The sequence below is a fragment of the Perognathus longimembris genome, chromosome 5 (genome assembly GCF_023159225.1).
Source record: "Perognathus longimembris pacificus isolate PPM17 chromosome 5, ASM2315922v1, whole genome shotgun sequence".
Taxonomy (NCBI): Eukaryota; Metazoa; Chordata; class Mammalia; order Rodentia; family Heteromyidae; genus Perognathus; species Perognathus longimembris.
This window is the reverse complement of record NC_063165.1, coordinates 49,660,183-49,686,376: the sequence shown is the minus strand read 5'-3', so window position 1 is coordinate 49,686,376 and position 26,194 is coordinate 49,660,183. Positions and strand designations below refer to the sequence as shown.

Sequence of the window (26,194 nt, the reverse complement as noted above, 5' to 3'; positions counted from 1 at the left end):
ATAATTTCAGTATCTTCTCATGTTTATTTTTTACTTTGAGTTTCATAATTCTGAGTCCCAGCTCCTAAAATATCTGTGGAAGACAGAACGGCTTGTTCTTTTGGCAGCCAACCCCCTCTTGTTACTATTTTCAATCACCAGAAGGATGATCAGGTAGAACACCTCCTTGACCAAAATCAAAAGAAGAAGAAATGGAGAAATTCCTGTCTCTGGCTGGCTGGGTATGGGATTTGACCCTTGGCTCCTATGTTTACTTTCTGCAAACATAATTTAAAATCCATCTCTCCTTCACACCCAGGCACAGTGTAGATTTGTTCCAGCTCATCTTCACTCTGCAAGTGTCTTTAGTGATTCAGTATGCTAGGCTTAATCCAAGTGTCTTTTTGTGGGAAACTCAAGATTCACTCCTGCTACACTGCTTGTAAATGGCCACTCTAAGGTCAATAATTCACCAAGGAGGTTAGCCTTCCTTTCCTCCTTGCAAGACTCAGGTCCTGCAATCACATCTATCACATTTTATGTGGATGAACCTATGAGATACAAAGGATGAAGATGATAGTATCACACCTCTGCCCTCCCTAACAACACATCATTGTTGCCAAATGGAGAGAACATGAAGGCTTACGCAAGCCACCTCCAGAAGAGAAAAGAAGCGCTCTCTTCCACTGCTCCTAACCACTTGCCCTGAGTCCCAGCTGCTAAAACCTGTCAGCTAGGAAGTATCCACCATCACTGGAAAGCAGTTTGCTTGTGATGATAATTCTACTCTCATTCTCATTCAGCTCCCTGTCTTCCTGAAGGGCGCACAGTAAGACAGAAAGACATGTGTGTTCTTTCCATCAAGAAGTGGATATATTTATAATGAAGCAGTTTATCAGTCTAAAAAACAGTACTGAAGCTGGGTGCCAGTGGCTCACATCAATAACCCTAACTACTTAGGAGGCTGAGATCTGAGGATTTTGGTTCAAAGCCAGCCTACATAGCAAAGTCTATGAAACTCTAATCTCCAATCAATCACAGAAAAAAACTGGAAGTGGAGGTGTAGCTCAAGTGGTAAACACTAACTATCCTTGAGCAAAAGAAGATCAGCAACAATGCCCAGGCCCAGAGTTCAAGCCCCAGAACTGGCAAAGGATCAAAAACAAAAAATAGAACTGAGGTTTCTTTCTGATGTGCCCCTACAGTGTCCTGAGCCCATACTTCCAACAAAGTTGGTTCTTCATTACATTCTTCATATTGTCACAGGATCTATACTGTCACAGGCCCTGGATGCCTGGTCACCCTGTCCTACTTGTCTCTTTTCTTCTGGTCCTAGCATTGTGCTTGATTCATACCACCCAAAAGATTCCCGATCAATTGACAAATAGGCCTCTTCAAAGAAGAGCTTGCATTCTGTACAGTGGTCTAGTGATAACCCTACTGTTTCGTTAGTGACAGCCTAGCTTTCAGTCTGTGCTCTACAATCTATTAACAGTGACCTTTCCTAAGCATCAGTAACTTGGCTGTAAATGGGAATCACAACATCTTCTTAGGTATGTTGTGAGGTCCAGCTGAGATATAGCAAGTATAGCACCTAACATCTAGTCAGCTCAAAATATCCATTTTCCCTTGGAGAAAATAACAGTTGATCACTGATGGCACTTTTGAAAGGCTTATATGAAATAGAAATATAAAATCTACTGACAAGTGTTTATATATTTGCTCAATGCATATCATTATAGACTATGGTGGTTGAAACATTAGGCTGGTGTGCTTAATGCCTGCTCACAACAGATTCATCCAGAAACCTTTGAAATTACCATGTCCTGGGAACATCCCAGGCCCAAAGCAGAAGGTTTGGTTGGGACTCAGCCATTCAGTAACTCTTAAAACTCTCAGGCAGATTTTAACACAGAACCAGGAGTGAAGCACTGGACAAGATGGCACCAGGGCCACAACCCAGGGAACACTCATGCCACACTCAGCTGTACAGTGTTCAACACCAGCCTTTATTTAGACTCAAGGCACGAGCAGATACCAAGTGTTACTTTGCTTTCCTTGGCTGTTGGGGGTACTACTTTATTATTCATTCTTTCTTTCTTTCCTTTTTTTTTTTTTGTGATTCTGGGGATGGAAGCCAGAGCCTTGCTCATGCTAAACAGGGTATAGAGCCACTGCTTCAACAGTAATACCATTTCATTTTCTCAAGGAAAGAGGCAGCTCTGCCCAGGGTCAGATATGGGTATCCCTGGTTATCTTGTCCATACCTATAACACATTTCAACTATTTCTACTTTTAAGTATCTATATCTGCTTCACATGGAGAATATTATTTTTTTCTCTCTTCTTTTCCCCTCCCACTCTTCTTTCTGTGTCATTCCCTATATACAATGCCCAGGTCAGAAATTAGAAAGTTCTTTAATCAGGTTTTTAGATCAGTTGTTCTTAATTGTGGCTGTACCTTATAATCACCTGGGAAGTTAAAAAACACACCCAAAAAACCCTCAAACCAACCTGGGCCCACTCAAAACTAATTAAGGTAGGCTTCCTGAGAGGCAAGGCTCAGGCACTGGTATTTTTAAGAAGTTCCCCAGGTGGTTCTAAGTGTGCAGCCAGGTTTGGAATTACTGCTATACAATGAGGCTCTTCCCTCTTTTCAGCTCCTGCTAACCCCAGAGTTGTTTCCTTTTTGAAAAACAGGCTTTTCCTCTCATTTCCTTTTATAATGTAAATAAAATTATTTGTGGGCTATTATTTTTGTCTGTTCCACCCACACTGATGTTCATTCCTGATTAATTCAGCAAATGTTATTACTGACAACTTGCTATGCGTAAGACACAACCATTCTGCTAGAGGCTGAAGTGTTGAGAGACTGTCCTCGGGCTGCTGAAGAAGCTACAGGAACTCTACCCCAACAGGATGCATGCAGTGTGGGCTGGCACTTAAGTATTAAACAGTTGTTGTCAGACTTTACTGGATTCTTTCCATGCTCATGTATGATCTCACTGCATTCTTGCAAAGACCCCTTGTGATAGGTCATCCTAAGTCATAGCTCTCTTGAACGGATAGTTTTAAAAAAGATTGGAGGGCATGCCTGAGGACACTCATCAGGATGAGTGGCGCTGGGACTTCAGCCCAGTATCTCCTCTTGTTTCTGTGTTCTTAGCCTCCATGAATAAGGACAAGAATGATTCTTGCCAGGCCTTCGGTTCCAACTTCTTGCTTGTTAATTGAAGGTTATAAGTCTCTCAGATTTGTCTGTCTGGGCTGTCTTTAAACCGTGATTCTTAGATCTCAACCTCCTGAGTAGCTATGATTGTAGGTGTGAGTCACTAGTGCCTGGCTAAGAATGAGTCCTACAAAATGTAATTTATCTTACAGTATTTTCAAATGCTGGGATGAGTATTTCCAAAGTCAGAGTACTTGTGGTGGTACTGGGCTTTGAGTTTAGGCATCATGTTTCTTCCCAGGAACACTTACCTCTTCCCAACTTGAAACTCAAGCAGGTAATACTATAGTGAGGAAAGAACAGGAACCAATGAAGATTTTGCTCCTATGTGCTCAATTCCTAAGGTTGCTGTGGTCTTTTCTTTGGTTAGAATTGTTGGCATACCAGAGGGATATAGTAGAGCCTAATTTATTAACTTCAAACTTGAAGCATATGTAAATTCCTTAGTTTTGACTACTAACAAAAATCCAAACTTTAATTAATTTAGCAAAGAATGTTAAAAACCAACCAAAGCTTTAGTTTTTCTATTTGGCATTTTTCTAAAACAATGGATTTTACCTTTATTCAAAATACAGTTCATAAGACATTGCGAGTATCCATTTATTATCTCATTCCTTATTTATTAGTGGAAGCTTAGCATTCTTCAGGGACTACCCAGTGTCTACCCTTACCGTCTCTACCCTACCCATCTAGCTCCAGTTGCTACAAGCCCACAGTGAGATAGATACTTTCCCATGGAGCAGGCCTTGGTCTGAGAGTGAGCTCATTGAAGTGCCTGGATCTGCTCCCTTTGAAGCCCCAGGGATGCTGCCAGATTGAACATCCAGCTATGGTAGGAGTAGGGGGAACAGCCAGTTTCAGCAAAGAAGGCTGAGGAGGCTAGCCAGACTGCTTTTTAAAAAAGCTTATTTCAAGAACAGGATCCTGTGGGGGTGGGCAGCCCATCTGTTTGGGGTACTTTCACCCACTCAACCCTCCTGGTTGAGGTGGACGCCAAGCACAGCTAACCCCCAGTCACACGCAGTCCTCAGAGACTGCCAGCAGTTAAACATCTTTCTTTTACCATGGGTGTCTGGATCCTGGGACAGAAGTTAGCTTGCTTAGGGTTATGTCAGCTCTTGGCAGTCCATTCAGAAGGATGAAGGGAGAGTAAACTTTCACAGCCTCTCCACTCAGCCTTTCTTCTAGTTCCTGGGTCTGCATGTTTTATGGTTCCCAGTCCTAGCTGGATAGCCAGCTATAATGAGCATTATGAGGGTAGCTGCAGAGCTAAACTCTTGAGTGCAGATGAGATTTTCAGTTTCAGAAAAGGGATTACTGTTCCTCATCCCTTTTCCCCTATGAAGGCTCTGAAAAGTCATGGTCATGTGCTAGAAACACAACTTCTCAAACTTTAGTGCACAAATGATTTATCTGGAGATTTTGTTAGCATGTAGTTTCAGACTCATGGGTCTGAAATAAAGCTTGTGATTCTGTAATTCTAACAAGCTACAAGTTAGAGCAATGCTCTTGGTTCAGGATCCACTCTGAGTGGCAAGTAGAGCATCAGAAGAATCCACAGAAGACTCTGTGGAAGCACAAATTGCAGGGCTCCACTTCCAAGTGATTCTGATGTGATAGACTCTAGAGGTATCTCCTTAAATTCGCATTTCAAGGAAGTTCTAGGTGATGCTAACCATGTTTGTCTGGGGACAAGTTGAGAGCCACTGACAAAGGCCATTTCACAGATGGCAGCTGCTATGATTTAACTGATTAAAAAAAACAGTGACTCTCAGCCTTGGCTGTATAGCTGAATCATCTGAGGAGCTTTTTACCGATGCTTGCTTCAAGGGCATCAGCAAACTAGAATATTAAGGCATGGTGCTTTAAGATTGTCATTTTAAAAAAGTCTCCAAATAGACTGCAAAGTGAATGGACCTTTCAGGGCTGTGATAGTGCAGGATGCACACCTTAAAACCAGCCTAGTTGTAACATAGATGACAAATCGAGGAAAGATTGTGCTAAAAAAAGTGAAAAGGATTTACTAGATTCTCTCCTCTTTGGTTAGAGTGAAGTTCTTTTGAATGCTGGTACAGTATTTACTTTTCAGGGATTAAAAAGAGAAACAGAACTCTAAAGTAAAGTAGGAACATTAAGAATCTTTTGACAATCTCATGATTCTAATATCTTTTGGGGCCATCAGGGACTTGGCCCAATTGTACTTTAAGGTGTCAATGGCCTCAGCCCCAGTCTTCCTCAATGCAGAGAACAAGAGACCTCACACAGCAAAGTCCTGCCTAGAAGAAGCTGAGGTAGGCTGGACTGAACAATAGAAATCCTGGGTTCATCAAGATATGTGGGTTCATTCCTTCTGAACCAGCTGTCCTCAAGGCATTGCTCTGGCTCTCTCCAGTTCTAACATCACAGACTATATTGGAGAATGGCAGGCATGTAGTAAGGGATCACTCTTGTTGGATAAATCCTGAGCAGGAAAAGAAGTAAAATTCTGGTAATTCAGCCATGTTTTCTTGAGACGTTACTGAAGTACAAGATTAATTTTTCATATGATCTATAATTTTTTATTAACATTATTTAAACTCATCTACAGATCAGTGATTAAAAAATATTGAGGACTCCCTGGAAGCATGAGCCTGGAAGCATGGAATCTGGAGACCACCTTAAAGTAGAGGGCAAGGCAGGTAGAGAGTATGATGCAGGCAGGAGCAAGAGATAGAATAGAGGTCAGCTCTACACTGGAGGACAATTCCGTTGATGTCTGCTTTTGGTTTGTTTCTCCAACTATCTTTTTAAAAAAAAAAAAACCCGATACTAATTTTCATTATTGTTGATCCTATTTTCTCCATAGTATCCACAAACCCTAGCTCTGTTGCCATTTTACCCGCAGCCTAAATGGGAAACCTTGAAGAAGCTATTTCAACTTTCATGGATTTGGTTTCTTCTTTTTCTTTAAATTCATGAATAAAAATTTCCCTTTTTTTAATCTGTAGGAGTAAAGTGAATGAGAAGGACGGGCCACCCACCTGAAGCTTGGACCTCCATGATGTACTGGTGCAGATCCTGACCCTGCTGGATGACCTCAAAGGTCATATTGTTCATGGCTAGCTTCCGTTCTGTATGGCGCTGTAGCCGCTGCTCTGCTAGGGTCAGATCCTCTGTGTTGAAGTCATTCATCTGCCGGAGCAAGTCCTCATTCCAGGCATCTAGTTCTGCTGTTACCTGTGAGGAGCCACCATCATCAGTGCACGCTCACCAGGCCCATGAGAGGCTGCTAGGTTGGAATTTACTGACTCCAAGCCACAGAACCTCCATACCCCTCAGTCTCTCCATTCTGCATCTCATTTGCCCCTGGACTCTTATTTAAGCAACCTTATCATGTGCCCTTATGCACATGGCTTTAAAGTATTCTCTCAGCTTTTCAATACCTATATCAACAGCAAACAAATGGCAGCAAACATTTATGGTCTGAACTAGGGTTTGTAAAGTGTTTGTGTACTCATTTTGTTCAGTCCCTACAATGACCCAGTAAGGCAGGCAGCATGGGTTCTCCAGGCTTACCTTACAGAAGAGGAAGCTGACGCTTCAACATTCAAAGGAACTTCACCTCTAACCAAAGATGGAGTGACTTGCCCAGAGTTTGCTCTGCTAATGAGGGGCAAAGCTTCAGAAGTAGTTCAATTCATCTACTGGGTACAATGACTGTGTCTACCATCCCATAACTGTTGCTCATTGCAAACATCTCATAATTGGAGAGGTCTTTTAAACTAAGCTGTGAGTTTATTTCAGAAATAGAAGTTGAGGGCTAAAGCAGCTTCAAGAATGTCCTAAGGTTGCATAATTAGTTAAGGCACTGGTGTACATCACACCCAGCTATCCCCATCTGTTTCCTGTGTTCTATTGTGCAGGATTCTCTTCTTCTGTTCCCTGGGATTAGTAACCAAATCAGGCATAAATGAATAACTTCCCTCTAAAAGTTCAAGCAGATTATAATCAATTGAAAAGTAATAAAGATTCTCATGAAGACTGAAGCATGTAATAAATGAAAACATTGTTCTAACATGAAGTAACTGTTCATTGTTCTACACCTTAACTCAGATGATTTTGCCTTGTGTACTTTTAGTTCTCTGCAAAGAAAGACTGAGTCCTATACTCCCTTTACAGTCAACCGCAGAGTAGGAACAACTCAGACATACTTAATTAAATAATTCCATCTGGTTTGTCAATCAAGGTTTTCAGCTCTGTTATCTGATGCTATCCTCATGATGGCCTATGAGGGCAACAGCATAAGTACCGTCAGCTTCTTTTCTGGAAAGTGGAATGAAAGTTTTCCTATTTTAGGTGTTTTCATTATGCTGGATTTCATCCCAGCTGACAGATGACATTACATCTTCCTGGTTACCAAACACTGCTGTTGGAGGGACCTCAGCGGACACTGGGAAGTAAAAAAAATCAGATAGAGGGGCGGGAGAAAAGCATTCTTATATCCCAGCCACAATGGGGTTGGAAAGCCAAGCAATCCCTCACAAGGGGCTGCTTGTCTGGGTGCTAGGATTCCATTTGTTATCTAACAGTAAGGTCTTTCTTTAAGCAAGACAGAAACAGATGAAAATGTGGTTGCTTTCTTTGAGACAGTGATGGTAGAACTGTTAGAATATTGCCCTCCACCTCTTGCCTCACATTTTTTCAGGTCAATCCAAGGAAACTATTTGAACTCTACAAGAAAACACAGTTATCTTCTTATTGTGGGGAGGCCTCAGGAAGTCTGGGAACTAGCAGGTTGTCAGGATAAATGGGTTTCTTTTGGAGCCCCACCTTTAAGGATTACTTAATTCTTTACTCACAAAGGGGTTAGACAGAGGGAAATAATTTATAGGACAGTTTATCCTAAGCTAGGCTTATAAATATATTTTCCATTTCTATATTTAAAGATATAGTTTGTATGGAGTACACATATTTTAAGCATTCAGTTCTCTGAGTTTTGACAATTTTATACATCCTTATAGCCAGTACCCCAAACAAAATATAGATGATTGCCCTTGGCATTGGAAATGGAAGTCTCACCAGGTCACACTTTTTCAGGATGGCCCAGCAGTCTGGGCACATATCCCAGGCCCCTAGCTTGGGTGTTTTCATGCTGATGGGTCTTCTCCCGACTGGCAGGTGACATCACCTTCCCTGTTAGCAAACACTAAGGCCCACTATTCATGCTCCTTTCCAGTCACTTTTTGCCCTCATTAAACCAGGCATCACTTTCTGGTTTTCCTATGCATAGATGGAGTTTTGCCTATTCTTGGGTCTCATGTGACTGAGGTGGTATAACAGGTACTCTTCTATGTCTAGCTTTTTTTGTTCAATACTCTGTATTCAAGATCCATCCATGTTACTGAGTATATGAATGGTTCTTTCCTTGGTACAGGAGAATGCACTCCAGTGTATTGATGTACCATGGTTTGTTTACTTACTACTCTGCTAACCAGCTTTTGGGGGTGCTTCTAATATTGGGCTTACCAATAGGCTAATATGAAAATTCTTATGAGTCTTTCTGTGGACATAGGTTTTCAGTGCTCTTGAATGAAATTGGAGAGTCATGGGATAGATGTAACTTTATAAGAACTGTCAATGTGATTACAATGTTTTATGATTCCATATTTTTACATATAAAAGGTCTAGTTGTTCTACAACCTCGCCATTCTGGTTTTATTGTCTAATAATTAATTACACTGGGGGTCTGAAGTGGTATCCCATTATAGTTTTAAACTGGGTTTTACTGCTGACTGCTAATGGCGAACACATTTCCTTTTTTGTAAAAACCTATTTTAAATTGTGATTATAAAGGTATTATAAAAATATACAGAGGGGTCAGGCTTACATAAATCAGGTAGTGAGTACATTTCTTATTGGACAGTTCCACCTCTTCCCTCACTTTTTCCCAGTTTTACCCTGCTGTCCCCACCCACAAGTTGTACAGTTCATTTCAACATATTGTCTAGTGAGTATCACTGCTGCATTTGTTTACCCTTTGTTCCTGTTTCTGTGTCCCCATTAACCCTCCCAAAGACAAAAGAAACAAACAAGACAAAAAAGTATCCTCCTTTTGTCTCATTGTGTGTGAATGCCTACAGTCCTGTATAATTTTTCGTGTCCTAGTATATTTTTTTTTTAGATCTAGCTTCCACATATGATAGAAAAAAATGTTCCATTTGTTTCTGAGTTTGGCTTACCTCACTTAGCATGATTTTTTCTAGGTCCATCCATTTCCCCACAAGTGACATAATATTATTCTTTCTAATGGCTGTGTAAAATTCTATTATGTATAGTTACTAAATTTTTTTGATGCATTCATCTATTGTAGGGCATCTGGGCCGTTTCCATAGCTTAGCTATTGTGAATAGTATAGCAATGAGCATGGATATGCAAGTATCTTTGCAGTATTCTGGCTTGTGATGTTCTGGGTAGCTGCTGTATGGCTGGGTTGTAGGGAAGATCCATGTTTAGCTTTCTGAGGAACTTCCAGACTGCTGTCCAAAGTGGTTTTACTAGTTTACATTGCACCAACAGTGCAATAGGGTTCCTTTTCCCCTACATTCCCACCAACATTTGTTGTTCAAATTCATGATATTGGCCAATCTAACTGGGGTGAGATGAAATCTCAGAGTCCTTTGATTTGTATGGTGAACATATTCTCATGTGCTCTATTGGCCACCCCCCCTCTCTCGTATGTGCAGGTACTGAGGCTTGAACTTGGGGCTTCACATGCTTGCTTAGCTTTTCTGCTCAAGGATGGTGCTCTACCATTTGAGTTATACCTCCACTTCAGCTTTTTGTGCTAGTTAGTTGGAGGCTCATGAGCTTTTCTGCTTGGGCTGGATTCAAACTGTGGTCCTCAGATCTCAGCCTTTAAGTAGCTAGAATTACAAGTGTGAGCCACCAGTGCCTGACTTCATAGCTACTTTTCTAAAGCATCTTTTCAAGTTCTTTTACCTGTTTTTTTTTTGAAAACTAGATTATCTTTTGATCATAGATTTGTAAGTGTCCATGAACATATTCTGGATATAAGTTCTTTATGAGATAATCTATTGAAAATAGCCCAAACAAAATTTTCTATTGCTCCTTGCATTTAAGCTTAAGAAACTAGAATAAAACTAAGGCAAGCATGAAAGGAAGAGTCTGCCTCTTCTTTTAATCTTAGCTTTTGATTTTGATTCCATGGAAGTGACCCTTTAAAGGGCCTTTAGCTACAGGAAGATTCCAGAATTTGTATTCAGCTTCTTGTGTATAAAGCTGGCATACCATAAGGGTACTGGTGGTACCCTAGTGACCTGGGAGAGTGAGTATAGGGGGGATGGTGGTTCAAGGTCAGCTGAGGAATAACAGTTTGTGAGACACCTTCTTGACTAAGATCTGGGTGCACCTATTATAACAGTTACAACTGAAAGTTAAAGTAGGCATATCATGGCCCAGGTGTGTGCCTAAGGAAGGAAGCAAAACAACAAAAACAGCTGGAAGTGTGCCTCAGGGATAGAGTACCTGCCTAATAAGTGTGAGTTTAAACCACACTTCTGTCAAAACAAATAACAAACCCTGTTTCAAACCTTCAAGTTACCTTACTGATAAGAAGCAAATCTAGTTTTGTCATCATACTTTATGCTGTTTTGTTAAGAACTGGCCAGCCAGTTTCTGCTAACCTGGAGAGTAAGCATGGCCCCTGCCAGCCTCCTTCTGGGTCAAGTAACCCTAAAATGTCTTTGTCCTTCCTCTAATCTGTCCAAGCCCTGACCACCTTTCCATGCATAGCCCCTGGCTTAAAGAGATTCACAGGCACATATATATGCAGATGTGCACCTTCCTCATCCCATGCGTTCATGGATTGTCTCATATCATAAGTGAGTCTGTTCTCACAGAGATGAGGTTGAAAAGCAGAAAATCTTCAGCAGGGGATGAACTTGGCAATTTAAGTCCATCCAGACAGAATGTAGTCAGGCCTGAATTAAGGCCTGAGCCACACGAATGAAAGATGGGATGCAAGGTTCCCAAGTGCTCTCAGCTTTCTGTCAGCCTTTTCACTTCCTCCTTCCACTTAATTAGCTCCCACTTAGCTTCCAGTCCACTCAGATCCTCTCTTGGCTTCAGTAGTATCTCTCTTTTTCACTGAGTTAATTGGAGTGTTAAAATACGATGACCTCTTTGAGAGATAATTTGGCAATATTTCCATTCTAACAATTGTCTGCTCTAGAGACAGAGAAGGAAGGGAATCAGACAAAGAGCTAAAAAAAAAAAATTTTTTTTAGAAAGGGAAAGAGGCACTTAGAAATGAAAAAAATCTCACTAAACAAACAAAACAAACAAACAAACAAAACACAACACAAAAGACCAAGCTGGGTGTACTAGCTTACTCCTGTAATCCCAGTCACTTGGGATGCTGCAATCAGGAGGATCATAGCTGGAGGTCAGCCTGGGCAAAAAGTTAATGAGATCCCATCAACTGAAAAAAGTGGCTGTGCATAGTGGCTGGTGGCACATGCCTGTTCTGGTTATGGCAAGAACATAAATAGGGGGCTGGGAATATGGCCTAGTGGCAAGAGTGCTTGCCTCTAATACACGAAGCCCTGGGTTCGATTCCCCAGCACCACATATATAGAAAATGGCCAGAAGTGGTGCTGTGGCTCAAGTGGCAGAGTGCTAGCCTTGAGCAAAAAGAAGCCAGGGACAGTGCTCAGGCCCTGAGGCAAGCTCCAGGGATGGCAAAAAAAAAAAAAAAAAAAGTAAATAGGAAGATCATAGTTTAAGCTTTGAGGGGAAAAAAATACAAAACCCTCAGGCAAACAGGAAGACTCTATCTCAAAAACAACAACAACAAAAACCCCCAAAATCCAAAAGGCTAGAGACATGGCTCAAGTGGGAGAGTGGCCAAGCAAGCATGGAGCCCTGCATTCAAACGCTAATACCACAGGGAAAGACAAGGCAGCAACTTTCATACCAGATGAGAAGCATGAAATTCAGTTTCTTGTTGTCAAAAAATTGATAGATGGGAGTTGTTCAACACTTTGGGTGCTATTCTCAGAACTCTCTCTCCATTGGTTCCTTCAATTCCTGAGACTTCCCCAGTCTTTATGTGTAAAGACAACTTTAGTGTCTCTTCCTAACCTGTTTGTCCTGTACCTGCCTGAATCCAAACTGACCTTCCCCTTTCTCTCCATTTCCTGTGGTCTGTGCTCATCACCCAGCTCTCTAGGATCACATTGCATTATTCCTTTTTTTTCCAGAAAGTTTTTAGTTCCTGATAATGATCATGATAAAGATAATGATATGGTTGAAGATAACATTTTATTTTCTGCTTTGCATATAAGTGTTTGTGTGTGTGTATGTGTGTTGGTCCTGAGCTTGAACTCAGGGCCTGGGCACTGTCCCTGAGCTTCTTTTTACTCAAGGTTAGCATTCTACCACTTGAGCCACAGCTCCACTTCTAGCTTTAATTAATTAATTAATTTTTTATGGGAGGTAAGAGTCTCATAGACTTTCCTGCATGGTCTAGCTTCTAACTGTAATTCTCAGATCTCAGCTTCCTGAGTAGCTTGCACCTGGTGACATTTTATTGTGAACTGTACATTTTTATGAGTTAGGAATTTGATTATCTTTTAGTTAATCTTTAGAAAAATTCCAGGAGGAATTGAAAGTAGGCAATTTTCCTCATAGTTTCACAACTAGTATTTCAACCATCAAAATCTAATGCTCCTGACCATAGAATTATATCAGTAAGGCTCCAAGGACTGAGTTCTATGGAATGTCCTTCTTTGTGTTATTCTCACATCAGAAAAGTGCCAGTTTTACCTTCTGTTTTCTTAAAAAAAAAAAAAACAAAACAAAAAGCTGGGTGTCAATGGCTCAATCCTATAATTCTAATAACTCAGGAGGCTGAGATCTGAGGATCCTTGTTTGAAGATAACCTGGACAGAAAAGTCTGTGAGGTTCCTATCTCCAACTAACCAGCTGTGGCTTAAGCTGTGGCTTAAAGCTGTGGCTTTAGCAAAAAAGCTAAAGGACAGTGGCCAGGCATGCGTACACATACACCAAATAACCAAAATGCTAAAAAAGATTTTCAATTTTCACCTTATAAATACATCACATGTTCTTAGACCAGATCAATAAACTTATGGTGTTTTGGGCCTTAAATAAATATCAGGCATAAATTTTCCTTGCAGGACAATATACTGCCTTCCTTAATAGGTATTTTCGTTTAAGAATTTGATAATTTCTTTTCACTGATTCTGCCAAATTCCCAAATACAAAGGAAATGTTAACTGACCTAGAATTCTCTAGTTTCCCAAAGGCTTTCGCCATAACAGAGATTGACCTGAAATCTGGTTCTAGTGTGTGAACAGAGGTAATAGAGTTTCAACAGATGATGTTCTGCTCTCCACTCGGGCAAGTTCAATGCACAGTAAGACCACAGATTTGTGTTTCCACAACAGATGCTTCATTTGAACCCCCAGGGATCTCCTAATATGACTCAGTAACAGAACAGACTAGGAGAACAACAATGAGAACAATGAGATGGGATGGTTAACTGCCTAAAGTCCAGAAACAAATATATACTATATATGCCTATACATTTATACACAGGAAATAAAAATGCATTATGCACAACAGTAACAATATTGACAACAGTATGTTAAGAGCTGTTTAAGTGCCAAAAACTTTGATTAAAATTTTTGTATGTGTTAATTCCTTAGATCCTTACAGTAATAACCCTTTGGATCAGCAAATGTTGTTATTTTCATCATTCAGATGAAGGAAACAGAGACTCCAAAGGCTTAAGTAACTTACCTATGATTACACAATTACTAAGGTTAGTGAAACAGGTTTGAGTCCAGGCAACCTAATACAAATACTGTACATTTGATCATGGTATAATACTGTTTGTCAGCAAATGGTGGTTAGACATATTAAACACTACCTACATATTGTATATTCCATTGAATTGGGATGTTACTGAAACACATGGGCTGCTGACTAAAACATAAACATCTTTCTGTATTACGCTATCATTTTTACTAAGGGAAGTCTAAATGTTCTCCGCTGGTCTACATGTACTGGTGGCAGGAAGGACAGTTAGTTGAAGAGACTGTTTCACTGTACAAGTTTTTCACCTATAATGGGTTTGTGTGCTGGCAGTTACCATTGTGAACTAGAATAAACTGAACTACCATAGTCATTTACTCTTCTTGTCCAGTAAAGTGTTAAATGTTTTTCTGTTAATCAACTTAAATGATGAGACTGAGTTTTAACCATTAAGAGTACTGAAACATTTACTTTTGTTTCAGAAATACAAGCTATGGAAGAGTTAAAAGCATCTAAATAGCTATATAAAGTCCATTGGGGGATGTGTTTTTCTAGCAAGCCATTTCTGGAAAAACAAAGGAACTTGGCAGTCAAGAAATCCACTCCAGGGGCTGGGAATATGGCCTAGTGGCAAGAGCGCTTGCCTTGCATAAATGAAGCCCTGGGTTCGATTCCTCAGCACCACATATATAGAAAAGGCCAAAGAGGCGCTGTGGCTCAAGTGGCAGAGTGCTAGCCTTGAGCAAAAAGAAGCCAGGGACAGTGCTCAGGCCCTGAGTCCAAGCAGGGCAAAAAAAGAAAAAGAAAAAGAAAAAGAAATCCACTCCAGTTGTTTTTAGTTCTTGGTAAAAAATAATGTAAGAACATATTGCAGAATGTTGTAATTGATGAATCATTCCCAATAGTCAATTACCTAACGGCGCTTCCAATCGGATCACTTAGATAAATGGATAATTTTGACAGCCAACTTCAAGTTCTTTTCTTCACTATTATTATAATTAAAACTGATCTTTAATACAGTCATGATTTGTTGATTGTTTTGTAGGAGATCCTGAGTAGGATCCCTTAGTTGACTCATCCCAGCCTCAGTTATGTGATTGAGGAGTCACACTGAGATCCCCCAGATGTCAGCGTGACAGGCCTGCACTGGTTTCCAGTAGCCCCTGGGAAAATGAAGTATGTCCATCTACCAAATGCCTTCCTTTAGGAATGGGACCATAGATGTAGGTTTTGTAAGTCAAGATACTGGCCTGGCTTATATCAGCTCTGATGTGGCTCTTATTACAGAAACCACCCTCAGTTTCACACTCAGAAGCTTCTCTTTGCTCTTCAGCCCCACACTGAGGCATAGCTGGTATTTGAAATAATCTCATCACCCTTAAAAATAACTTCTGACAATCTGACTTGAAGCAGAACTTTTCCATAGATCTGGCAGGATTTCCATTTCTAAGATTAGATTGCAGGTTTTTCTCTTAGCTTTTGGCCTCCTGCAAGATGGGGGCTAGACCCCTTTAAGACTTAGATGTCATCATCTCTACTAGAGGATACAAAACCAAACCACTGTTGTTGTGTTTTTTTAATCTCCCTCATGTTATCAAGCCTTCACACTACATTCCTATATTTGCTTTATGTATACCAAGTATTTTCTCTTTTCTTTTCTTTTTTTAAAATTTTGTTCTAGTCCTGGGGCTTGAACTCAGGTCTAGGTACCACCTCTGAGCTTTTGTACTCAAGGCTAGTCCTCTACCACTTGAGCCACATCAATACATCTGGCTTTTTGGTGGCTAATTAAAGCTAAGAATCTCAGATTATACTGGTTGGGCTGGTTTCAAACCTTGATCCTCAGATCCCAGCTTCCTTAGTAGCTAGGATTACAAATGTGAGCCACTGGCATCTAGCAGCATACTAAGCTTTTCACGTTGCTGTCCAGTCTTTGGGGTGACATGGGGAATTTTTAAATATAGAAAGGCTGAAGAATGCAAATTCTACGACTTAAATATCCACGCTTCTACTGCAACATTTAAATAGGATCTAATTTAAGAATATTTGATTTACACTCGTATTTCTTTAAAATGGTATTTGCTTCATATGCCCTGGATTATTTTTCAGCAGTGAAATTGAATTTCCCAGAATCACTGCAAGCAAATAAATACACCCTAATGTTGCCCTCAGCTGATGCCAGGGTAGTTTATGTAGAATGAAGTTAACTGACCCATTCTGGAACTGAACTACCAGCTCTGACCTCCAAACCACTGCCATCTAATCAAATAAATCTTAAACATCCAACCTCCAGACTGTTTCCTTCCCCTTAAGTTTTTTTTTTATTGTGGACCTGGAATGACAGGAAATTAAATAAAGAATACAACAGCAAAGTCACCACACCTCTTATCACAGTTTCCCCTGGCATTCATTCCCGGTAGTGTCACTGAGCTGAGGAAGAATTGTACCACGGTAATCAAATGTAACCTCTTCATTTTTTTGAATCTTGCTCTCAATTACTAGGGAACAATGCCTCACCCTTCCTCTTTCCTTTTATTATTATTATTATTCTCCCATCTTTATGAAGTTCACCATGTACATTATATGGCATCCTAATTATATTAATTTATCTTAATGTTTTTAAGGCCCCTGGCCACCTGAAATCCTTTTGAGTGTAGAGTCAACATAAACATCAAGTATATGTAGTTACAAAGAAGTAGAAGGACAATTAAGATATAGGCTTATAGACTTCCTTTTCATTTATTCCAGGAGCTGTCACAAAGCATCGTTTAGAACATAGGCTTTCTTTTTCTCTCGTCTTTTTTCCCTTCCTTTCCGTTTCATCCCTTTCTTTTTCCTGGAAATTGAAAGGGCCTTACTCATGGTAGACAACTGCTACTAAGCTGCACCCTCATCCCACTGACCTTTAGACCATGAAATCCTTAAAGAGAAACGTACTGGGGCTCCCAGGAAGGCAGGTGTAGAGGTATACTCACAAGAAGAAAAAGCTCATACCAGAATACCTTCAACACAGCTTTTCTTTTAAGTTTTAGATTCTGAACATAAACATTTGGGTCCAAGGACTGAAACAAAAGACAGCTCTTGGCAACAGTCATAATCAACTGATTATGATTGGGATATTAGTTTCCAACATCAAAAAATTATCTTCCTTCCCAACCATCTCCATGAAAGTTCCTACAAATATATTTCATAAGACTGGCCCCAGAAACTCAAAAGCCCCAGCTATGAGAAGATACTTAGAATACAAAATCAAGTTGAAAAGAACTGTTAGGTTTGGCAAGAGGTATAACTTCGTGGTAGACTGTTTTCCTAGTATATATGGGCCCAGGGTTCAATCCCAGCACCATAAAAATAAAAATAAAAAAAAGAAAGAAATGATAGATGGAGATTTTTTTCAGGAACAAAGAGAAGACAGGGCCTTTTCAGAAGTGATAAACTCCTGAAAAGGAACTATGTGTAGAATACATTTCATATCCCAGGAAATCTATTGGCTGGGCTTTCATTACTGCTTCAGAACAGAAAATAATAAAAGGCTGCTATTACATAGGGAAGGCATTATTAATTTGTACCAAACACATTGCATAAATATGACAGAAATACATGATTCTGACCTTCCAAAAGTAATGAACAAACTGCCTCCACCCAGATTGCCTTCATTAACAGGTAGAGGTGGAAGTGAGGAGACATGTTTCTTCCTGTAGCTCCTGACCTGTTGGCTGCCATGTGACTTCATCTAAAGGCTGATGTATGTGCTCAGTTGAGGAGCTGTCTAATTTTAACACCTTCTCACTCATGAAGCTATGGAACTCAACACCTCTACTTAGCACTCAGGTTTATGGTCTTTCACCAACCAAAGAACTAACCAAGAGGCCAGTGAACAGCAATAATAACTTGTCATGAAGTAATCTACAAAAAGAAAAACAGAAGGTTTCTGCTTGGCAGTGGGGCCGAAAAGGGCTGGAATTTCTTGAATTCTAAAAATGTATCTTATGATATAATCACCTCTGATATCCTGTTGGTGTAGCCGTACTCTCAGTCAGGACGTAGTCCTTGTATCTCTCTCCCTCTGCCACCCTCTGTCACCCACTGCCTCTTCTCCTCCTCCCTTCCATCCTACCTCAATGGTATACTGCTCAAAGATGCGAAGTTGCAGGAAGATGTCCAGCTTGATCTTCCGTTCATGGAACAACTCCTCCATCTGCACCTGGGCATCGTCCAGCTGCTGCAGGACTGATTCAATATGGCTGATGGAACTACTGTGTGGCGTCTTATTGTTGGACACAGCCGAGTCCCTGTAGCAGAGCCCAAGGAGGAGAAGATAGGGAAAAGTATTGCCATGTTAAGAGTGGCAGAGGAGGAGAGGGGCTTCTCATCTAAGCAAAGTAGATGTGAATCAGGTGAGTCATTCAATCATCAGAAATGGCAACAAACTCCTACTGTGAGGACAATGCCATCTGCTTAGTAGAGGAATCAAAGATGCATTCATCTTCTTTTGGGTTTACAACTTTATTTCCATAAGTAACTGTTTTCCTATTCCCAGAAGAATTAAGGGTGTGGGAAAGGGCTCTACAAAGCATAAAAGATTAGAAAAATTGGTTTCATACAGTCTAAGAGGTATGCTTGAATACATGCACATGCACATTTATCACATACATAAGGTTAGACAAAGTAAAGGAAAATGAAAAATAAAAACAAACAAAAACAAAGACCTGGCTTTTACTTCATAAGCTTGTTAAAGTAAGATGGCATCATAGTTGCCAAGATTATTCACCTACTTTTCCAGTGCTATAGTAACTTTGTGGGCTGGCATTCTTAAGTAGGAAGGCTTGGGATCTGGAGTCTGCAAACATGGCTTAGGCTCCCTTTCTGACATCTATTGGTTGGTGGCCTGAAGAAGTTATATTCCCCATACCTTCCAGAGGCATAGCTGTAAAGCAGGTTTGTAAAGTAGACTTCATGATCCCTACCCTGCTCACTTCAGTTCATTGTTAAATAAGACAGTACATGTGAACTGTAACCAGAAACATGTTGTATAAATAATTCTTAATCCTGAAAGACACAGTGAAGTACCCAGTGCTGACTAGGGCACAGGCCAAACCTAGAAGGAAAAAAGGGAGATGACAAGAGGTTGGAACAAGCAAAAGGGTTTCAGAGCAGCTGTGTTTTGATTTGGAGTCTTAAGGAAATGAATGAATACAATCAGGTAGATTGTTTGTTGTTGTTGTTGTTGTTGTTGTTGTTATCAGTCTATACAGTTGTAAGAGAAAGTAACATATTGTAAAAGCAAACCAAGAAATAAAGAGACTGATTTGCTCAGAGAAATGAGGTCATGGTGAGACCTCCAAAGAGCTAACTATCAGAGGAAAACCTTGGAACTAATGAAACAGATTTTACAGGGGCCTGAGTAAGCTAGGGCCTGAAAATCTGAAATGAATGGGCATATTCCTTACCCTAGTTTCTTAGGCAATCTAAGAAGTCAGAGAATAAGTTGTGGGGGAAAACATCAGTTTTGAATGCTGTCCTTAGCAGGTATTTGGAAAGGTGTCTTTCTAGCCTATGCTTGTCTCAGAAGAACCAGCATCTGAGCTACACGCTATCTGTTCCTAAAGACAGAATAAAGGCAATTTCTCCAGCACTTCTCCCACAAGCTCTATATTGGAGAGCTCCCAACTCAGTGATCTCATTCTGGCCTAGTTAGGCATGAACAGGACATAGTTCTTACCCCACTGTCCATAGACATCCTAAAAAACAGCACAGGAAATAGTAAATACTATCCACATTGTCAACATTATCCATTATATACTTGTTGACAGCTTTGCTACTGGATCTGGTTGGTGCCACACTGCTCCCCTCACATCTCTCTCCTCCACCCCACTTCCAGAAGGAAGAGAATGGTCTCTATAATGTTGTACAGTACCCGTCAGTGCCACACTCAATAGGAATTAGAGATGACATAAAAACTGTCTTATACACTCCAAGAGTGTCAGAACATCAGGGGCCTGGAGAATGTGTGCTTCTGATGTGTATAAATCATCTTGTCAATGTCCACTAAGCTTTACTTACTCCCTCTTCTTTGGCTGGTTTTCATATTGGACACAGGAGCCTAGGATCAGGCCAGTGAGTGAACAGATGTCACTGATGGCACTTGGTTCCAAGCCTATGGAGCTCACTAAAGTATTTGGAACTTAATTGTCATTGTTGCCCTTACCATCATCAGGTAGTCTGAATCTCTGCAGCTCTGTGCAAGATTTAAGGTGAAAGGGCAAATGACCCCACAGGCCCATCCCCACAGAAAGTAAAGTCGGCTAAGCTTATGAGGTATCTGAAGAAATAACACAAAACCAACACAAAATTCTAGAGCTGACAGAGCTCCTAGAAAGAACCCCTTAATTGGACAGATAAAGCAGCTGAGACCCAGAGAGGTTAAGTGACTACCCACTAGTAAGAATGTTCTTTAGAAGCAATCAACAGTGGAACTTCCTAGGTAGTCAGACCAAACTGCCGAGCATTATATATTCATGAAGATAAACTGGGGGACAAAAGGCAAAGAGGCTGTCTTGTTAGTATGCAATTCTTGTTAGTATGAATTGAGAACATCTCCTGCATAGGTTTAGAATAAAAATTATTCATTTCCAACAGAAAAGCATGCCAAGCCTCCTAAAGGTAATTTCTCATTGTTTATTTAATTGGACAACTGGAAATGAGGAAAAAGAAAAGCCTCCCTCAACTAAAGCTATTCCCTAAGGCCCCAGGATTGGCTGGGGGATTTGTTGATGAGATTATTCCTGTCTGCAGCTGGCAGAAGTCCCAGCATTTGGTAATTTGGGGATGGGAACAAGTCCCTGAGGGCAGGCATCATTAGCACCATCAAATCCTCTTTATACAGCACCTGGGCATGGGGCTGGTTGCTGATAGCCTAGCCCAAGGCCTATGACACTTCCTCCGAGGAGCCAGCATCCTTAGAAGGAGCAGGAAGTAGACACTGATACCAACAGAAAGGAAGCAATCTGTGGGTGATTCTAAACAAATCAATAGTATTCGACAGAACTTTCCTTTTCACTTGTGTGTGATTAGGTTAACAAAGCAGTTTTATTTTCTGGGCAACAAGAATGATGGATAAGCTATAAGTGGGCAATGGAGGTATGAGAGTTTGCCCACTTGGCAGGGGGCCGAAGCCAAACGGCAGCAAGAGTGACCAGTAGGACACTGGAGTTCAGAGTGTAGCCCAAGATCAGATGCCAGATAAACATATTTCTTCACATGGCCAAGTATACCATCATTCTTAATGAATACGTCATTTCATTTTTTTCTGTTGTTGAATTGTGTTATTTTTGGTTGTAATTTTGGTTCCTTATTCATTGCTGAACATCATCTTGAGTGGTAAATAAATGCTTTGAAAGATTAGTGCTTTTCAAAACATGGACTATTTCCAGCCAAACTCAAAGTGGGTGTGGTACAGGCATTTGCGTGTCTGACAGATGAAGAAATGGAAGCTCACACAAGACCACAAAGTGGGCTGTGGCTGTCAAGACAGGACAGGACTTATCTCATATCTAGCCCGAGGAAAGCACTGCCCATGCTGACCTGGCCTCGCTGGGCTCCCCCAGGGAGGGAGGCGCTGACCTGAGCTGCTGAATAAGGTCTTCTCCTTCCTTGATGACATTGAGTGTGGCATCTAGGGTGGCGGTCTGCTGTTGCTGGAACTGCTTGATCAGTTCCTGGACTGCATCCACAGAGTCCGCACAGACATCCTCCAGCATCTCCTTCTGTAGGTCTTCCATCCATGTCCACAACTGTTGGGGAGAGAGCAAACCTCTACTCAGGTGGGAGGTATGAGAAGCTAAAGCTAGGAAGAAAGCAAGAAAGTTGGACTACAGTCAGCCCACCCACCCTTGGCCAGTCTGTGCAAGATTGTCCTTATCAGCACATTTACAGGGATCTGTACACACAGCAGCTCAGTTTGCATTTCAATATTGGTATTCAGTACCCATCTTGGTTCAGTTATTTCATTAGTGTTGGCATTCTCTAAGAACAGGAACCATCTTGTAATTTAGAGAAACCTACAGGTCTCTTACAGCAAAGAGATCCCTCATCTGTGAAAAACCAGAAATAACAGGAGCCTGATATTGTTCAGTCTTTCAGAAAGGAAAAAAAAAAAAGAGTCTGACCACTTCTTCCTGAAGGCTAGACATTGATTTCTGGAAATTTATCATAATATTTCAAATATTCAAAATAATATTACAATGTTCAACAAGAGCCAAATGAAAATTAATTAGGAAAATCAAAGCTATTGTAAACTATTTTGCTCTTTGCAGGATTATTAGGTTGCATGGAATACTGAATGTTAAAGTGTAACTTATTTTAATTCCAATAAAAGTATAAAATATTCTATCATAGTTGAGATGATGAGCTGTAATAGGATGATATTAACGCTCAAAAGGCATTAAAAGAGCTAAGTCTAGTGTTTTGAATAGAATGAACACTGGAAAATATGAAGGATTGAATAGAATTACTCATTTATTGAGAGTTCTTTTGCACTGTGAAAATACATCTCCAGTGTTCTGCAACAGGAAACCAATTCTAAATATTACTGTGGAGCATTTTTCTGTAAGATAGAGAGGAAGATGAATATGGCTAACAGGAAAAATAAACTCAGAAGCTTTTCTAGGAAAACAAGCCAGTAGAATGATAACATGGGTAAGACAAGTAAGAAGGTGTAAAAAATAAAAACCAAAGCCAAACTACACACATTGCTTTGACAGACAGGTATCTGAAATCCAGATGGTTTAGCACCAGTTCCTCAACAATGATAATACCAACTTAAGGTACTATATAAAACGCAGAATACTTTGGTAAATTGCTTCTTGGAATTCTAGGAAACACATAGTCACTTTCTGGTGATAGCAGAATTCAACAACAAGCTCAAAATTTTGCATATGCATCCCTGGGACTTAACATTGCACCACAAAACAGACAAATTCACAACAATTTTGCTAAATCATGAGTAACGGTCAGTATTCCATTTCTTAAACTATATTTTTCCTAAGGAACTATCTGAATGTCTACATGTGTTCATTTGACTTACCCCAGGCAAGCATGCTTGGATTTCTTTGAAATAATTACAGACTGAAGAGAAATAAATTATTACTAACTTACTTATTCTCAGTCAGCCAATAAGATACAGCCAGAATGAGCTCTCACATCAAACATCTGCAAACCAATGACTATCAGAATTAATTAAGTAAATGACAGCTGCAGTGACAGTATGTGATTTTTTTTCTTACTGTCCTCCATTTTTGTTTCTCTCCTTTCCTCTTGAGAAATCCTTTACCTTCTGATTAGCTGGGATAAACATGGTAGTATTCTGCTTATCCACCCACCTGCTGGTCCTCAGACAGAACCACATATTACAGCCATTTCTGAACCTCTTCTTCTGGGTCAAATGGACTTATATTATGGCTTATGCTTGCAAGGTCCTGCTCCCTACTTGGCCATGGCTACATGGTCCATGCTGTGTATATTCTTTATCTTTAGAATACAAGTATTTGTGATCCAAAATAACTATACCTCAAAAACGGGGCTAATTTGAAAATTTCTAGAACCTTGGTGGGGTAGTTAAGGGAGCCCTTCAGTGACCTACAGAAGGTTATCTCTTGTGGTATAACCAGTCAAGTCAGGAAAAGTCAGCTCATAGCCCCTAGCCTGCCTGCATCATGGAGCAGTCTGAGAAAAGGTCAACACAGAAAGCAGAAGGAAAGAATATAGAGAAGAGAAACATTAGGAGGAGTTTGTAGAAACAATCAGATTTATGGTGAGTGGTTCAGGAAAGCAGTTTTACTTCATCACTTTTCTCCTGCTGATGGGATGTTTTACCATTTGCACACTGGCAGCCACTGGGCTGGTACAATTCACTGACTTTTCAGGATGCAGAAAGGATCGTTTATTTCCACAGAGTGAACCTCTCCTTTCCTCGTTTTGAAGAGATTGTTTTCCTTTGGCATTGACTACTAACTTTTAGTTCCTAAATAAATGCCATGACTGTTTGCAACTGAAATGAGGAATAAAGTTGTTTTGCTTTTGAGACCATCATACCCTTGAAGACTGATATAGTTTCAGTTCTGGGGAAGAGGATGGAGGAACATGGGCACATGTGAGTGTCGGTGGTACAGAATGTGTGTGTCAGAGTGATTTCACGAGGTGAGAAACAAACAGAAGTGGGTTGTTTTGTTTTGTTTTGTTTTGCCAATCCTGGGCCTTGGACTCAGGGCCTAAGCACTGTCCATGGCTTCTTCCCGCTCAAGGCCAGCACTCTGCCACCTGAGCCACAGCGCCCCTTCTGGCCGTTTTCCATATATGTGGTGCTGGGGAATCTAACCGAGAGCTTCATGTGTAGGAGGCAAGCACTCTTGCCACTAGGCCATATTCCCAGCCCAGAAGTGGGTTTTTTTTTTTTTTTTTTTGGCCAGTCCTGGGCCTTGGACTCAGGTCCTGAGCACTGTCCCTGGCTTCTTCCTGCTCAAGGCTAGCACTCTGCCACTTGAGCCACAGCGCCGCTTCTGGCCGTTTTCTGTATATGTGGTGCTGGGGAATCGATCCTAGAGCCTCGTGTATCTGAGGCAGGCACTCTTGCCACTAGGCTATATCCCCAGCCCCAGAAGTGGGTTTTTAATGAAGCTGACTAATTAAGAGCCAAAGCTGGTTACTTTGGTCACATTCCTGAATTTGACTCTTACTTTCTTACTATAAAAATACCTAAAAATGGATATTTTGAAAGCACAGGAACTGCAGCATTTCCATGGAAACCTTGTAAGGAAAAGGAATTCTGTTTAGATCATCTCTGTAGAGTAGATGACATGTGCTACACATGCAAAGAGAACAAGGTCTTGCTTGGGTCAATGATTTTCCCTATACCTTCTCTGGTTCTCCACAGAGAGATCAGGGCAAACTGCCAGCTGCCCTCTTGGCCCCAGAAATAAGAAGATATTCAAAATTTAGCACAATCTCTGCTAACAGCAGAGGTTCTGGATACATAAAAAGGTCCCAAGCAATTCTTGTCAACTTTCTTTATTAATTAGTTTTTCTACATATTTTTCAAAAAGTTATGATTTTGAGAGGTTGGAGGTATAATTCAATGGTAGAAGCTCTTCCTAGTATGTGTAAGGCCCTGGGTTACAACCCTAGTACCTAAAAATGAGTTTTGTATTTGTAAAATAACATTTATTAGGATTGGTTCTGACTATAAGTTAAAAATATCATTAAAGAAGACTTTTAAAATAGGAAAATATTTTAAAAATAAACATCTGTAAGATTAACTTCTTAGTATATTTGTTTCTAATCTTTATGTGTGTGATCAAAATTGTGATCATGATGGATGAATTTTTGTACTATGGCACAAGCCCTTCCTCATATTATTATAGTAATGATCTTTGGTTATGTGATTTATAATGACTGTGTAATATTTCACTATAAAGATATACTATATTTTGTTTAACAAATCACCCCATGTGGAATTTCAGATGGTCTCTAATTATTCAAGACTATGATGAAAACTGTAGTGAAATGACTGGATAGTTTTAATCCTCAGACTCCTAAGGTTGAAAAGAATTCACAAAGCAAGGTCGATAGGATTAAGGAGACCCTTTAATCTGCAGAAAAAAGTAAGACTGGAAGGTTATCATTTGCATATCTTGCACTTCCTCTCTGATCTTAATTAGAGTAAACCTTTTGCTGTGGGAAGTGGGCAAAAGTAAAATTATGAACTTCAGCCTAGAAATTCACAGGAAGTGTAGATGGAATCATTTATGAACATGAACATTCAGTTCCCACTCAGAAAGCGTACATGAAGGGGGCTTTCATTGCATAAAAATTACATCCTATGATGACATCTTATTACACATTGGCATTAAGGCAGAAACTCAGCAAGTTATTGCAGGCAGAAAAGAGTTAAAGAAGGAAGGAACAAGCAATAAGGGTCTATAACCATACTTACCAATACTCAAGGCTACTTTAGCAAAGCTGAGATTTTTCTCCCATTCACTCTAATTCACAGTAAAGGGAAAAACAACCCTGGCAATTCAGAATTCCCAAATAGATTTATAGACTAGTAAACTTGACAGCTAATTCAGTCTTAAATAAAAAGCCAGAAGTTTGC

General features: G+C 40.3%; 1 protein-coding gene across 6 annotated transcripts in view; it reads right to left on the bottom strand.

The window, feature by feature from the left end:
* Nucleotides 1-26,194, bottom strand: part of LOC125351785 (kalirin) — a 439,002-nt gene that overhangs the window by 90,726 nt on the left and 322,082 nt on the right. For 4 of the 6 annotated variants that reach the window (XM_048346787.1, XM_048346788.1, XM_048346791.1 and 1 more), the window contains exons 12-14: nt 21,628-21,836; nt 18,161-18,335; nt 6,228-6,423 (exon numbers count right to left, since the gene is read on the bottom strand). In XM_048346787.1, coding sequence (XP_048202744.1) covers nt 6,228-6,423; nt 18,161-18,335; nt 21,628-21,836 — 580 coding nt within the window. The remainder of the gene's footprint in view (nt 1-6,227; nt 6,424-18,160; nt 18,336-21,627; nt 21,837-26,194) is intronic. The other 2 variants (XM_048346789.1, XM_048346790.1) reach the window with 1 other exon arrangement.